The sequence below is a fragment of the Saccopteryx bilineata genome, chromosome 3 (genome assembly GCF_036850765.1).
Source record: "Saccopteryx bilineata isolate mSacBil1 chromosome 3, mSacBil1_pri_phased_curated, whole genome shotgun sequence".
In the NCBI taxonomy this organism is placed as follows: Eukaryota; Metazoa; Chordata; class Mammalia; order Chiroptera; family Emballonuridae; genus Saccopteryx; species Saccopteryx bilineata.
Genome location: NC_089492.1, coordinates 291,362,675 through 291,377,194, shown reverse-complemented (window position 1 = coordinate 291,377,194; position 14,520 = coordinate 291,362,675). Strand labels below are relative to the sequence as shown.

The window sequence follows — 14,520 nt, the reverse complement described above, 5'->3', positions numbered from 1 at the left end:
GGGACTCCAAGGATGGGCTGGTGGGAGAAATGAAGAGATGGGAGGTGGAGAGCGGAGGGAGGGAGGGCTGGGGGTGGGGGAGCAGTTCAGCTGAGGGCCCCCCTCGGGTGCCCCTGTCCACACAGTGAGCCAGCACTCCGGGGTCCTCACAAACCACCTGGGGACCAGCGCCTCCTCTCCCACCTCCGAGTCGGACACCCACGCACTTTTAGATGAGAAGGAAGATTCCTATTTCTCCGAGATCAGAAACTTTATTGCCAACAGCGAGATGAACCAAGCGTCAACGCGGACAGACAAACGGTAAGAAACCCGTCCCGGGCCGCAGGATTGTGCAGACGCCGCAGCCCCCCCCCAATTGGCCGAGCCCAGCGCCGGGCGCCCCCCACAGCCCAGCACTTGCCCCAGGTGCACCTGGATGGGGTCCCACAGTCGAAGGTGAGGCCCATAGGCTCTGCAGCTGACACCCACCATGCCCCAGCGCTGCCGTCTGGAGGGGGCGTGTTGGGAAGGGCTGCCGCCCCGCCCCAGTCTCTGTCTGGACAGGGTGCTGACGCAGGTGTGCTCCCAGAGCAGCACGCGGCACACCGGCCTCCCCGGCAGCCGGCACCGTTGGGCCTTAGCATTCACACATGTGCAGCCAAGTGTCAGTGCAGGGCGGGCTCCTGCCATGGTCCTACTGGCCTCTGAGATCTGAGGACACTTTGGTTTATCCCCAGATACTGAAGGTTCCCAAACAGGACTGCTGCCCCTTACACACACACACACACACATACACACCACACACACGTGCATGCATGCACATGCACACACACACACAAGCAGTGGGAAAATGGCAGAATTTGGATTCAAGAAAGAGGAAGGTGCTCTGTACAACCTCAGGTCATGGGGTTCATCATGAGCACCCTGTCCCCCCACCTCCCACAAGGACATCTCAGACCCCAAGGAGAGGTTCTCTGGAAGAAAGCTGGTGTCAGAGAACTAGAGGCATTCCGGAGCCTGCAAAGCCTCAGGGGCGAGCCCCTGATTCTGTAGAGGAAACCGAGGCCCAGGGCAGTGGAGTCCGTGCTCTAGACCTAGACCACTGACCCACATGCTGGCCACCAGGGGCCACAGCTCTGTGGTCTCCAGGGCCCAGGGTCCTCCCTGTCCACCTCTAGCAAGTGAGGAGAGTTCTCCAGGAGATGAAGGCCCCTAGGAACCCTTCTGCTCCTCCAGGGTGGCAGCGTCTTCCCATCACTGGTGCCTGCAGGGCACAGGTTGGGGTCACCGGGAAGACAGCCCTCTGCAACCTTCAGAGGAAGTCACAAACTCGGGCACCTGGAGCCAGGCCTTATCAGAGCCCCATAGCTGGGACCCAGGGCACAACCGGCTATTATGTATAATCCCCTAAATGTGGCTCCCTGTGCCCAGGGCAAAGCCGTACAAAGAACCAACAAGGATATGTGAAAGCATCCTCTCTGGGATGGGGCTGACCGTGGGGGTGGGCCTAGGGCCACCGGAAAGGCCCCCACACCCCGAGCCCCGTGGCAGGGCTGGCTGTCGGCTGCAAGGAGGACTCTCCACAAGACCCACGAAGACCGAGGGCAGAGGGGACAGCACCATCCTATCCCCTGACCTCTGCATGCAGACATTCTGCCAGGACTTCCCCCACAGCCCAGGGGAGCGGGAGTGAGTGAGGCTTAGACAGGGGAGGCTGAGCCCATCACAAACCCAGGCCCTCGGACGGCCTGTCCTGCTAGGTCTCTTCCAGGAAGCCCCGGGGCCTGGCAGGAGATGCCCCACATCTCTGCTGGTAGGGGGAAACCACGGTCTCAGTTGACAGATATCAGACAGTTGCCTAAACTGCTGGGTCACCAGCAGCTACCGGGCCAGTGTTACCGTGACTGATTCTCGCTCAGAACCAGTTCCCTCGTCTTGACCATCAGGGACAGTTCAAGGCCTGCTGGGCTTCCCAGCCTCATAGCCCCTTAAACCCATGGGCTACAGCGTGTCCCTGCCAAAGCCACAAGTTGGAGTCCTGGCCCATGGGACCTCAGAGAGTTGGGGGACCCGTAACCCATGTGACTGGATCCTTCTAGAAGAGGAAATAGGGACACAGACATGCACAGGGAGGACACCACGTCTCTGTGGAGCAGAGCTGGGTGATGGGTCTACAGGCCAAGGAACGCCATGGATGCCAGCTGCCAACAGGAGCTAGGGGAGGCCTGGGGCGAGGTTCCCCCACGGCTCACGGGGACCAGCAGGAGCTAGGGGAGGCCTGGGGCGGGGTTCCCCCACGGCTCACGGGGACCAGCAGGAGCTAGGGGAGGCCTGGGCGGGGTTCCCCCACGGCTCACGGGGACCAGCAGGAGCTAGGGGAGACCTGGGGCGGGTTCCCCCACGGCTCACGGGGACCAGCAGGAGCTAGGGGAGGCCTGGGCGGGGTTCCCCCATGGCTCACGGGGACCAGCAGGAGCTAGGGGAGGCCTGGGCGGGGTTCCCCCACGGCTCACGGGGACCAGCAGGACTTGGGACTACAGGATCCAAAACTGGGAGAGAAGGTCCCTGCCGTCGAAGCCCTGTCCGTGGAGCCACATTACGGCCACTCCGGGACATACATACACTCCAGGCAGCTATTTGGAGACCTGGACGCTTGTCCCAGTGTCCTGCCTGTCTGAAGCCAGTGCCAGCCCACCGGGCTCCACACTCTGTGCCTGCTGGGCCTCCCAACTGAGTGCTCCTGCCTGGGCAGGCCTCCCACCAAGAAACAGACACTCTTGGGGGACTAGGGGGACACAAAGATAAATAGAGCGTGGTCCCCGCCCGCAAGCAGGGGGGTTCAAGTATAAAACTGCCCAGGGCGTTCAGGTTTGGTTAAAGGACACACGGGGTTATTTGTTGAAGATAATCCAAGTCCTGGCAGTGATGGCTCCTTCCTGCCTGTCCATCTGGTCCTCAGCCTGGGCGGGGAGCGGGGGCGGGGGGCTATTCTCACATCGCCAAGGGGGCACAGGCTCCAAGGGGCCAAGACCTCCCCACAGTCACCCATAGAGAGCCAGGGAGGGAGACAGGACTGATCTCCGCCATGCCACCTGGCTGCACAACTCTCCCTGCTGGTGGTGATGGGCATGTGCCCAGTGCCCAGTGCCCAGCACCGGTGACCAGTGACAGGAAAACATGCTGGGCCGGGCCCATCCCAGAAGGCAGGTCAGGCGTCAGGGTCTATAGTCTTTCTCATGGGAAGACAAGAAATAAAGACGGGCAGGCCAGGAGCCCAGCCATCGAGGTCCCCAGCCCAGCCCCTCTGCACAAGGACGAGTCCTAGACACGCTTCCCCTTTGGAGGTCGGTGGTCATTGGAGAGGACGCCTCCCTCCCTGAGGTTGAAAGGAGGACCCGTGTATCCCATGACCACAGTGGACAGATTCCTGTCGGCCATACGAGTTCTTAGAAGAGCCGGGGCCAAGGGGCTCATCCAGCATGCCTGCTTGTCCTTTTAATAACGAGGACCCAGCGTGGAAAAATCTCGCCCGAACTGGAGTAGCCACAGGGGTCTACAAGCCAAGGAATTTGTCTCTGAAACAAACTCATCTGCAAAGGGGCCACTCACCCTGGGCCATCCCCACACGTGGGTGTCCTCAAGGCTGGCTGAAGAAGCAGTGTCAGTCAGGGCCGGGCTGGCAAACCTGCCCGCAGATGTCCCTTGTGTAGTGGCCGACTCTGGCTGCGGCAGCAGGACCCCTCCCTCGCCATGCTGGCCACGGCATCCCCTGAATCACCCAGTGTCCATCCCGACATAGCAGGACCCCCTCCCTCGCCATGCTGGCCACAGCATCCCCTGAATCACCCAGTGTCCATCCCGACATAGCAGGACCCCCTCCCTCGCCATGCTGGCCACGGCGTCCCCTGAATCACCCAGTGTCCATCCCGACATAGCAGGACCCCTCCCTCGCCATGCTGGCCACGGCGTCCCCTGAATCACCCAGTGTCCATCCCGACATAGCAGGACCCCCTCCCTCGCCATGCTGGCCACGGCGTCCCCTGAATCACCCAGTGTCCATCCCGACATAGCAGGACCCCCTCCCTCGCCATGCTGGCCACGGCGTCCCCTGACACGCACATTTAACTTGAATCACCCAGTGTCCATCCCGACATAGCAGGACCCCCACCGATGAGTGGTCCCTGCCCATCCCCTGTCGCATGCTTAGTCAGCATCCTTCTGGGCTAGCTAAACGGAGGACGGGGACAACCCAGGACCCCAGCTCAGGGTTTTTGTGACCACAAAGACAGGCTTTCTTCAAAGGCACTGGGAGGACCAGGGGGAAGGCAGTGGGGGGAGAGTCTCCCTGGAGCCAAGTCCCCAGCCTTCAGGGGTGCATGGCCAATGTCCGTGTCGTTGCAGGCCGGAAGTGCAGGACTTGGACGACACCCCACAGTGTCCGGGCCGAGCCAGTGGGAAGCCGGAGGATGGGGAGGAGGAAGAGGAGGAAGAACTGGAGGAGGAAGATGACGATAGCCTGGCGGGCAAGTCCCAGGATGACAACGTGTCCCCCGCGCCTGAGCCCCAGGGCACCTACGAGGATGAGGAGGACGAGGAGACGCCTGCTGCCCTGGCCGTAGGCTTCGACCATCCCCGAAGGTGGGTGCCAGTCTCTGGGGGTCATGGCCAGAGGGCAGCTGCGAGTGCCGGGAGCCCAGCCAGGGAGGGACCTGAGCGTCACGAGAGTGACTCTCTCTCAGACTGGCCGAGAGCCTGCCATACCCCTGCCGGTCACACTCCTCCCTGCGGGTGTTTCTACCACAGGGGCTCCTGCCTGTGGGCCAGGGCCTGGGGAAAGGATCAGAGCTTAGCCACTCAAAACTCAAACACATGCACACACACATGTGCACGTGCATGCACACATGCATTTGTGTGATGCACTGAACACATCTCACATGTGTGTACACATGTGCACATACATTAACACATTGCATATAAATTTATGCAATGCAGTGCACACATGCATGAGCACACATGCACATGCACGCACACAATTGTTTGTACAATGCACTGCACAGTCCCACATGTATGTATGCACGTGCACGCACACATGAACACATATGCTCGTGCACACACATGCATTTGTGCGATGCACTGCACACATCCTACGTGTGTACGTGTGTGCACATACATTAACACATGCACATGTACCCACATGCATGCGCACACACACACACACATGACCTGGAAGCAGAGGGGAAGGCATAAGTGAGCTGGTCCCAGATGCTCAGACATCTCTGGCTCAGCACTGGAGCCGCACGCTGCCCATCAGCCTGGGAAACAGCGCTTGGCCTCCCGTGTGTGTGCGGACACTATGGTCCCAGGGCTGGCTGAACCCCCATGATTTTAGAGGTTGTGCCAACCAGAGCCACTCTCCCCACATCCCAAGTGCTGGCCGCCTCCTGCCACAGCAGTGACAGTGCCAGCTTTCTAAGAGCCCCTAGGGAGATGGGGGCCTCGGGCTCCCCCAGACCTGCCCAGAGTCCTGGGGGAACAAGGCCTCGCTCTCTGTCCTTCCTTGTCCCTAGAGACCCGGGCACCCCACCTGCTGCCTGCAACGCCTGTGCACATACTCACCCCTCCATGGTCCTCTGTCTATCTCCTGCATCCGTGTGGCTTCCATCCTGGTATCCGTGTGTCCGTGTGTCTGTCTCCTTGTGCATGTGGCTTGTGGAGACACTGTGGCATGCATGCAGGCACAGAGCCGGCCGTGGGGCATCAGACAGGCGGCTGACAGCAGGCCCCTCTCCCGGTCGTTGGTGCAGGTGTATTGAGCAGCAGCAAGCGGGCGGCCTGTTAGCTTTGGAGCCGATGTCGACTTTTGGGAAGGGGCTGGATCTGCGCAGAGCAGCTGAGGAAGCGTTTGACGTTAAAGATGTCCTTAATTCCACCTTAGACTCTGAGGCTTTAAAACAGACCCTGTACAGGCAGGCTAAGAACCAGGTAGGTATCCGCAGAGCCCGCCCCTCCTCCTCACCTCCTCCAGGCGGGACCTCTCGTGTGGCCACCCCACACTGGCCTGGGGGCAGCCGGGACCCACTGACCCTCCTGTGCCCATTGCACCGGGCTAGAGAGACGCCCCAAGGACCACCACGTCTCTGCAGCAGGAGCGGGCAGGGACAGGTTGAGAGCAGGACGTGAGTTGGAGTGCTCAGGGACATGGAGGTCAGAGTCCGCTCGTCCCCAGTGGGAGCTTGCAGCACCTGGCCGTCTTGGCCTCCCTCCCTCCCTCATGCCCCTGCTCGAGGGACTGGTAGCCTAGACTTCCTCTCAGGACGCTGCCCGTCAGGAGGGCTCTGACTCTAAGCTGGAGCTGTGACAAGGCCAAGGCCGGGGAGGCTACTAGGCGTGGCCCTGGGCGCTCCCTGTCCCCGTTCCTGAGTGTAGGCGGCCACAGGACCCTGCCTCTCGGCCCTCTCCAGCGGAGGGGCGTGGTCTTGCTCAGTTCTCTGCATCCCACCGAGTCTCAGCAAAGCTGTCTGTGTGTCTGTCTCTGTCTTTTTACTAATCCTGTCCAGAGTGCTAACTCTAGTGAGACAAGGGTGCCCCAGCAGCCTCACCCTGCACAGTGGCCCCGGCCCCACAGACCCTGTGGCTTGTGGCAGAAAGGGGCCCTGTGAATGTCTCAGCCGTGCTCTGGGCCAGCACACAGAGCCTCACGGTCACTTCCCCAAGGCAGCCCTGCTGCCACCATGGTCCTCCGCACAAGCGTCCCCCAAAGCAAGAACTCGCTCTTATGATGGGGTATTAGCCATGACCACCCAAGGCTCACGCTTGCCTGCAGTGCTTGCTGGCCACCAGGCAGAGAGAAGTCAGGGGGCGTGGCGGGAAGGTGCCTCCATGAGTAAGCACTCCAAGAAGTCAGGAGAACCCCCTGTGCCGGGGCCATGGTGTCCTAGCTCCCCTCTGCTGCGCCCTGTCTCCCTCTTCCAGGCTGGGCTGGGGGGGAGGGGGAAGGTCTTGTCCTCACTGGTCGGCCCCTGGCACCTCCGCTGTCCCCTGCCGTCTGGATCCAAGCAGGCCAGGGGCAGCGGGAGGCAGGGAAGGGGCGAGGACGGAGCCGGCGGGGCTGTCTGCAAGACCCCAGTGCACACGCTCACCTGCCTGTCCTGTCCTGTGTCCTCTCCCCCTGCCAGGCGTATGCAATGATGCTGTCCCTTTCCGAGGACGCTCCTCTCCGCACCTCCTCCCAGAGCCCCCTGGACGCTTGGTTGAACATCGCGGGGACCACACCTGAGTCCGGACCCTTTAACCCCGTCAACCATCTCTGACCGGCCCAGGGGGGCTGAGGTCAGAGTCCACTCCAGGTGACCTCGAGCCCCATGTCCCAACCGAAATCCCAGCTGTGGAAGGTAGAGGCGAGGTCCTCGGGCACCGGCATGGCCTCGGGCCAGGGAGAACCCCTGGTCACCTGCGTTTGACCACTCCTCTGTGTCCGCCCCTCCCCCCCTTGGTTTCATTCAATTTCTCCAATGACAACTCAGCCACCAGATGTCCCCGAAGCAGTCATCAAATTCACGTCTCTGAGGACTGGTCTAGAAGACACCATTCAGGACAGGCGCAGAGCGTGGCCATGGGCACAGCCCATGGGAACAGCCTGGTGGAGCCAGCCTGGCGGGCAAGGGCAGGATTTCAACCCCAAAAGGACGCCAAGGCCACTTCCGGGCACAGAAAGGAAAGGAAGATGGCCCCAACGATTTTTATAGTGAAAATGACAAGAATAACCCTTTTGGTAATCTTATTGACGACAGAGTCTATTTAAGCATGTGGTTTTAAAAATAGACAGTATTTTTTAAAAAAAAAAAAAAAAGAAAGAAAAGAAAAATTGAAAAAGGACTCGCAAAATTTTTTTTTAAAGTACTTTTGCAATTGCTTTGAAATTGGAGCTTATTTGCAAAGCCAAGCCAGCCCGGGAACCTGCACTGTATTGGGGCGTTGGTTGTGGTCTTTATACTGTAGATAACGGAGACGTTTTTCTATCCCTGACCCTATTTGTAAAGCTACGGTGGCGCTGGTGGCCCCGAGGCCATCCAGGGTGTGGGGCCACGCTTGTGAGCCATTTCAGACTGTACCAAGGATTCTTAGCTATGGTGTCCTGGGCTGGCCCGAGGCTTGGACTGGATGTGCCTGTCATTGTGTGACATGTGATTCGTGCCCGTGGCCCTCCTCCAGTGGCTCCTCCCAAAACCCCCCCCCCCAATTATATGGGAAGGTTGGAGAGGTGGGCCCGGCTGCTTGTGTTCCTCCCCCCGGGCCAGCTCCCCACCCACCTCCGCTCTACAGAAGGCAGGGTCTATAGCTGCCACCTCACCCACCCCGTCAGACGGACAAGGGAAGGAGGTGGGCATGCCCATGGCAGCCATGGGCAGCACTCCCTGTCCCCCACCCCCACCCCACCCCCACTGCAGCGCAGGCCGCCAAGCTCCGGGATCCGGGACACAGCTGCCATTTCTACTCTCTGCATGGGTCCTGGGCAGGCGGACCCGACTTCAGAACCGGGCCAAAGGATGCCCCCTGACAGGACCTGGGGGACCTGCGGCAAAGAGTGAAGATAGCACAGCCCCATCAGGGACGGTGCCTGCCCCCCTCCCTGGGGGACCAGTCTACTTCTCCACTCATGGGCTTTAAATTATTCCCATAGGGGCCAATGTCAAATAATAATTTTTTTCCCTGATGGAATTGACCTTAATCTGTATATAACTTGTAATTTTTTTTTCTAATTTGTTTCTTTTCTTATTTTATTTCTTCCTTAACAGTATTTTTTTTTTTTGGCATTAGACGTTCTTATTGTGAAGAAATGATGTTAATATAAGTATCCAGTGAAGGACCAAAACCCGTGTAATAAGGTTGTGTGTTGCGGGACCGAGAACCAGGGAGTGGGGCGGTTTTCAATGTGCCAAATAACCCGCGACCCCCACCCCCACGAAACCTGCCGTCACAGCTGCCCGTTCTCCAGACAATCATATGTTTTTGTTAAATTTGACTTTCAGTTGCATTTGCATGGGAGACAAGTATTTTATTTATTTCTTTTATTGTTTGGCAGGAAAAAAAAGAGAGAGAGAGAGAGTAATAGTGTCCCAGTGAGAGAGGGGGGAAAAAATTGCCCAAGTTGCTCTTAAAAACAGTGTGGGTCGCATCTCCTGGTGGACGTGTCCTCCGCGTTGGCCCCAGGGTGGCAGGAAGCACCCGTTTGGCTGTGTCCCCGCACACGTGCGGTACGGCAGCTCCAGGCCACAGAAGGTCATCTGCGTGGGCATTGGGGGTCCTGCTGTACCCTGGAGACCCTTAGTGGGGAGGCCCCTGAAGGTGATGCCAGCCTACGGTGCCACACGAGGTACCAGGACTGAGATCCGCCCTGGTGCACACTGAGGTCACTTACACACACCTACAGGCTGGAAAATGGCCCCTGGGGTGGGGGCGTCCTGTTCTGGAAGAGCCAGCCCCGGCCACCAGTATTTGCAAACACAACCGCTCACACCTCCTCACACCTCACGGTGACCTCTCTTCGGCCGGAGCCTCTGGGCATGGCTGGGAATTCCCACCTGCCCCTTGCTCTGGATGGGACCTGTTTGAAAAGCCAACTTCAGATAGAAACACCGCGTTTCTGTCAGCCCAAATTATATGACGTCTTCTGTGAAAGAACAAGGCGTGTGCTTTCTTTTGCGGTGTTGTGATGTTGACCCTGTCTGAAGTAGGCGTTTGGACTGGGGCGGACGCTTAAGTGTCTGTCCTCGGCCATCACAGGGCTCACAAGGGCTGCCCTGGCTGTCCACCCCTGGGTCTCTGTTAACTGTCACGTTCTGTCATTTCCAGCCGACCCCCCTAAGCATCATCACTTCTCTTTCCTTCGCTGCTCTTCCTCCCCAGGAGTCCCCATTTACCCATTTTAAGTTTTAAGGCCTATGTTTTTGTCCCCTGCCCCCTGAGAACAATTAGAGCAAGGCCAGCTTATCCTGACTGTTCAGCCCCTGGGCCTGAGCATTTGACAGGTTGGAGGGGTGGGGGGATCTGTCCTTGGACGCCCTGTCAGAGAGCACTTATTTTCTGTGCCCTATGTGTTCATAAAACATTTCCTCAAAGGTCGGCATGCCCCGGACCTCAGCGGGCCACCTTCCCTGTTCTCCGGCCCCTTGCTCAGGCCCCGGGAACCTTGCTGAGCTGGACAGTTTCAAGATCCCAACCTCGGTGCACAAATGAGCCGGGGCACTGGAGGGCCAGTGGAGCGCTGTGTCTGTGGGCTATAAACCAAGGGTCCCACAGTGCCAGGTTCATCCAGGGCCAAGTTCCCTCGGTCCAGCCTCAGCTGTTTCCCTCATTTGGACAGTTGACCCTCACCCCAAAATGGAAGTTCTGAGGGAGGCCTCCTCCCCCTTCCGTCCGCCATCCCTCAGACCTCAGCCCCCAGCTGCAGACACCCACACCCCCTGCTGTCCTCATGCCTGAGACCATGGGACAGGACACACAGGCTGCTGATTCTTTGGCCAGCCAGATCCTTCATAAGTGGGACCCAGAGGCCCTCTCGATGCAAACCCAGGGGTGCATGTTTCTACAGCTGGCCTGGCACCCCGGAGTGGAGTGTCGATCTGTGGACGGGGAGAGTCCAAGAAACCGCCCAGCCATGTGGCCTCCCTGTACAAGGCCAAGAGCACAGCCAATCCTGTCCAGCCTCAATCTATCCTACCGCTCCATGGCCCTGGAGCCTGGCCCTGTCCCCACTGCCCGTTTGCAAAGCACTTGCCGAAATACATATCACATATGTTTGCCTCAAAGCACTGGATTGTGGTCCCCTGCCCCCTGTCCCCTGTCCACCCTGCCCAAGTGACTGAAATCTACTGAGCTGTATTCACTGTGCTGTCCTGGGGGAGGAGAGAGGGGGCAGCGCTACCCCAGAGCACACCCCTGCACTGCTGCCCCCGGGGTCAGGGTGGGGTGTGGGGGGACGTACTGGGAGCCAGGCACCTCCCTGTCCCCTACTGGGGCCCGAGGACGCAGCTGCTCCTGGTCAGTGGAGGTCAGCAACCGGGTATCAAAAGCCATGAAACTGTGTCTCTGTAGCAATGAGCGATACTGTGACTAAGACATTCTTGTGTTATACTTCCAAGGAGCGTTCCTTTCCTCCTTTCCATTCCAGTTTTTTGTTGAATTCCTTTCTGTCACTGATTCATAGTACCACTTTTGGGGGGGAGGGCGGGGAAAAAAAGAAAAATAAGAAAAAGAAAGAAAAAAGAAAATAAAAAGGCAGCTTGAGTTTCCAAATGTGCAATTAATTCCTTCATGCACACGGCGATTCTGAAGGTCCCCTTCGGTGCTGGTCACATGGTCACCGTCCTCTTTGGGACGGGGGGGGACGCTGGGCCCCGCCGTGGGAACCCGTCGCTCACTGCAGATACATATGCGCATGCGCATGCGCGCACACTCTGGAGAGCCCGCACCTGTGCGTCTGCGTCGCCCTTTGCCGTTGTTACCTTACAAATCTGGTTTCGTTTGTTTGGGGTTTCTGTTTTGTTTTGTTTTGTTTTTTTTCCTTTCCTTTGAGAACTGTATAGTGTTTAAAAAGAAATGTAAATGTCTGGTTTCCATATAATGTTTTTAAAAAGAAAAAAAAGAAGAAAAACCATTAATAAGGAGGCTGATGTTTGTCCCATGTCTCCTAATTGTAAATTGTTTCTGTTACCAGTAAACTGTGCATGACTGGTGTTTTAGCGGTCATTAGCGTGTCTGGTCGTGAAATTTTTACGAGAAGGAGAGAATTCCGTAGATGCACTTAACCGAACATGTGATTAGGGGTCGAAGGAGTCCTGAGCCACCAGCGCAGAGGAGACGCAGCTCTTCGTGGGCGTGGGTATCGCGCCGAGGGGAGAAGGACCCACGGCCTCGCACGCGCAGACGGAGGCGGGGAGGTCACGGAGAGGGCAGCTCTGCAGACCTCGGGCTGACGCGCGGCAGGGAGACAAGAGCCGTGCGTAGAGAGAGATGTCTTCAAGGTGAAGTCTAGGCGACGCTGATTTTGAGGCTAAAAAAAAAAAAAGCTGTAGAATAGGACTGTATACCAAATGTAATCTTTCCGAGGCTACAATGAATTTATACCTGAGATTGATATGCAATAAATCCGTGTGCTTTTCTAACCTCCGTGCCAACGAGCTTCACTGGGGGCGGGGGCGTGTAGTCGGAGGCTTCACTGGGCCTCCTGGGTGACAGGCTCTGCAGCAGCACAGCCTCCTCCTGACCCCACCACCACAACCACCACCGGGGCAGGGAAGGCACCAGCTCCCGGGGTCAGCCTTGCAGGGAGACTGGCGGCTTCCCGGCGTGTCCTCCTGATGTCGTGGCCCCCTCTTGGGGACACAGTGTTCCCTCCTAGGAGTGGCAGAGAAGCCCATCCTACAAGGCTCATCTTAAACCAGCCCCTTCCTTGGGGTGAGCATCCCCACAGGCCAGCCCTCCCCCACAGGCCCAGCCCCCTCACACTGCCCCCAGCCAGGGCTGAGCCCGCCCCACAAGGGATGGACAGGTGAAGAGGAATTGAGCAAATGCCCAGGGCTGCAGCAGGAGCAGACCCAGGCTCTCCCAGGGTGCACGCCCCCTCCTGAGTACCGGGCACCCCCTTCAGAGGCCTCAGCAGGAGCTCGGCACCCCCAACCCAATTCTGCTCAGACTGACAGACCTGGGTGGTTAAACCACCAAATACAAGCGATGGGTCCTGATCAAGGGTCTCTCCCCATGGGGAGCCTTCCAGGGCCTGTCACTCAGCAAACAGGTGGCCCCCAGGTGACCCTTACGCCTGCAGCCCACGAGGCCAGCCTTCCTTGCCATGTACACATAGCCCCCAGCCCGTCCAAAGTTCTTTAACTTCCCGAGGGCTCCTCCCTGCCACCTCCTGCTGGGAGCCCCCCCCCCCCCCGCCTCAGCCTCTATGCCCTGGCTCCCCGAACATGGGGCATGTGCAGGAGCATGTTGTACCTGGAATGGGACACACCTGGGGGGGGGACACACCTGAAAGGGGCACACCTGGAGGGGGACACACCTAGAGAAGACATGCCTGGAGCACCCTTGGCTGGGGATTTTTTGGTGGTGGGGTCCTTCCCTCACCAGCTTCCTAGCAGAGTCACATTGTTGGCCTTTTAGCTTCTCCAAGTGTCATCTTCTGTAGGAGACCCCAGCGTCCAGGTAACTTTTATGTGTCCTGACTCCGGCTCATGATCATGACCTCCATTGCTGACCTGCTTGACCACTCCCCACAGGTAACTTCTTCCTTGCCCGAACCATTGTGACTCGCCCTAAGCCACTCCCTGTTCAACAGACATGAAGTTGAGGTGGGTGGTGGGCCTTCCAGACCCAGGGGTCTGTCTGACAAAGCAGCCCCACCTACGCCGGATGACGTATAGCCCTCCATCCCCCAGGTGTGCAAGGGGCAGCGTCTCTAGACCTCAGGAAATAGCTTGCTGCCCATGAAGGCCGAAGGGACCTTTGTCATTTCTGTTTTCCTCGTAAGGCAGGACGGACACGAGATGTCAGCATCCACGGGAGAGACCAGGCGGCAATCTCGTTCTCCTGGTTGGCTTCAGGGTCCAGATCCTCTGTTCTCTGGGTCAGAAACTGTTGTCTACACTGGTCTGGGGCTGTAAAACTGAGTGTGCTGGTGGATCAGTCCGTCCCCAAAGCCTGGCATGGATACTGTGAGCAGACGGTGGGTTGCTCAAATGGATGGATAGATAGATGGATGGTTTGCTGTAAGGGCTCTCACTCAATGTGGATTCTGGGAGCTCTACTGCCTCCGAAGGGGCTTGAACATTCTCTGATGGACATAAAGGGGGGTGAGGCCTGGGATCCCCCCAAATAGCAGCTTCCAGATCAAGAAACAGATGTTGATCTTGGAACCAAGGGCCCAGATCTGGGTGGCAAGCCTTCCTGTTGAAGTGCATTTTGGAGGGCAGGGCTGGTTGGGGGGACGTCTGAGTACTTGCAGCTCCTTTTTTCCCTATATCACTGGCAAGCGGCAGGGAGACCTTAGGTCCCAGTGGTCCAGCCGGGTCTGCCCTGGTAAGGGGGGTGGGGGAGGAGGTGGTCCCTCTAGGACCTTCCCCGGCTCTCCAGCCTTCACTCTGGGAAAAGCGTTTCCATTCTCAGAGGGCACGCAATGTGAGTCACACACTGGTGCATGGCCAGCCCTGCTTCCAAAAGTCCTTCGAAGGAAGGAGGATCAGGAGGATCAAATGACAGTCTCCACCATGCCCCATCATGGCCCTCGGATCTCAGCATGGGGGCCCCAACCTGTGAGAACACCCCCATCTTTCTCCAGCCTGGCAAACGTCCCCCTCATTAGCCCAAAGGGAGAGGGAACTCCGTGGAACAAGAGGCTGTCCGATAATAGCCGCATTGTGGGGGGACCCAAGGGAAAGGGGACGGCCACGCACTGCTGACAGGCTGACTTTGTCTTTCTCCAGCCCAGCTCTTTGCATAAAAGGCTGAGGGGAAAGGCCCCACGTTGGAAACGGGGGAGGG

The 14,520-nt window shown here is 58.3% G+C and overlaps 1 protein-coding gene across 5 annotated transcripts in view; it reads left to right on the top strand.

The window, feature by feature from the left end:
- PRDM16 (PR/SET domain 16) overlaps positions 1–11,179 on the top strand; it is a 309,651-nt gene extending 298,472 nt beyond the window's left edge. For 4 of the 5 annotated variants that reach the window (XM_066270642.1, XM_066270641.1, XM_066270640.1 and 1 more), the window contains exons 14-17: positions 126–300; positions 4,381–4,617; positions 5,784–5,961; positions 7,155–11,179. In XM_066270642.1, coding sequence (XP_066126739.1) covers positions 126–300; positions 4,381–4,617; positions 5,784–5,961; positions 7,155–7,289 — 725 coding nt within the window. In that variant the 3' untranslated portion in view covers positions 7,290–11,179. The remainder of the gene's footprint in view (positions 1–125; positions 301–4,380; positions 4,618–5,783; positions 5,962–7,154) is intronic. The other variant, XM_066270643.1, reaches the window with a different exon arrangement.
- Positions 11,180–14,520: the final 3,341 nt, after the last annotated feature.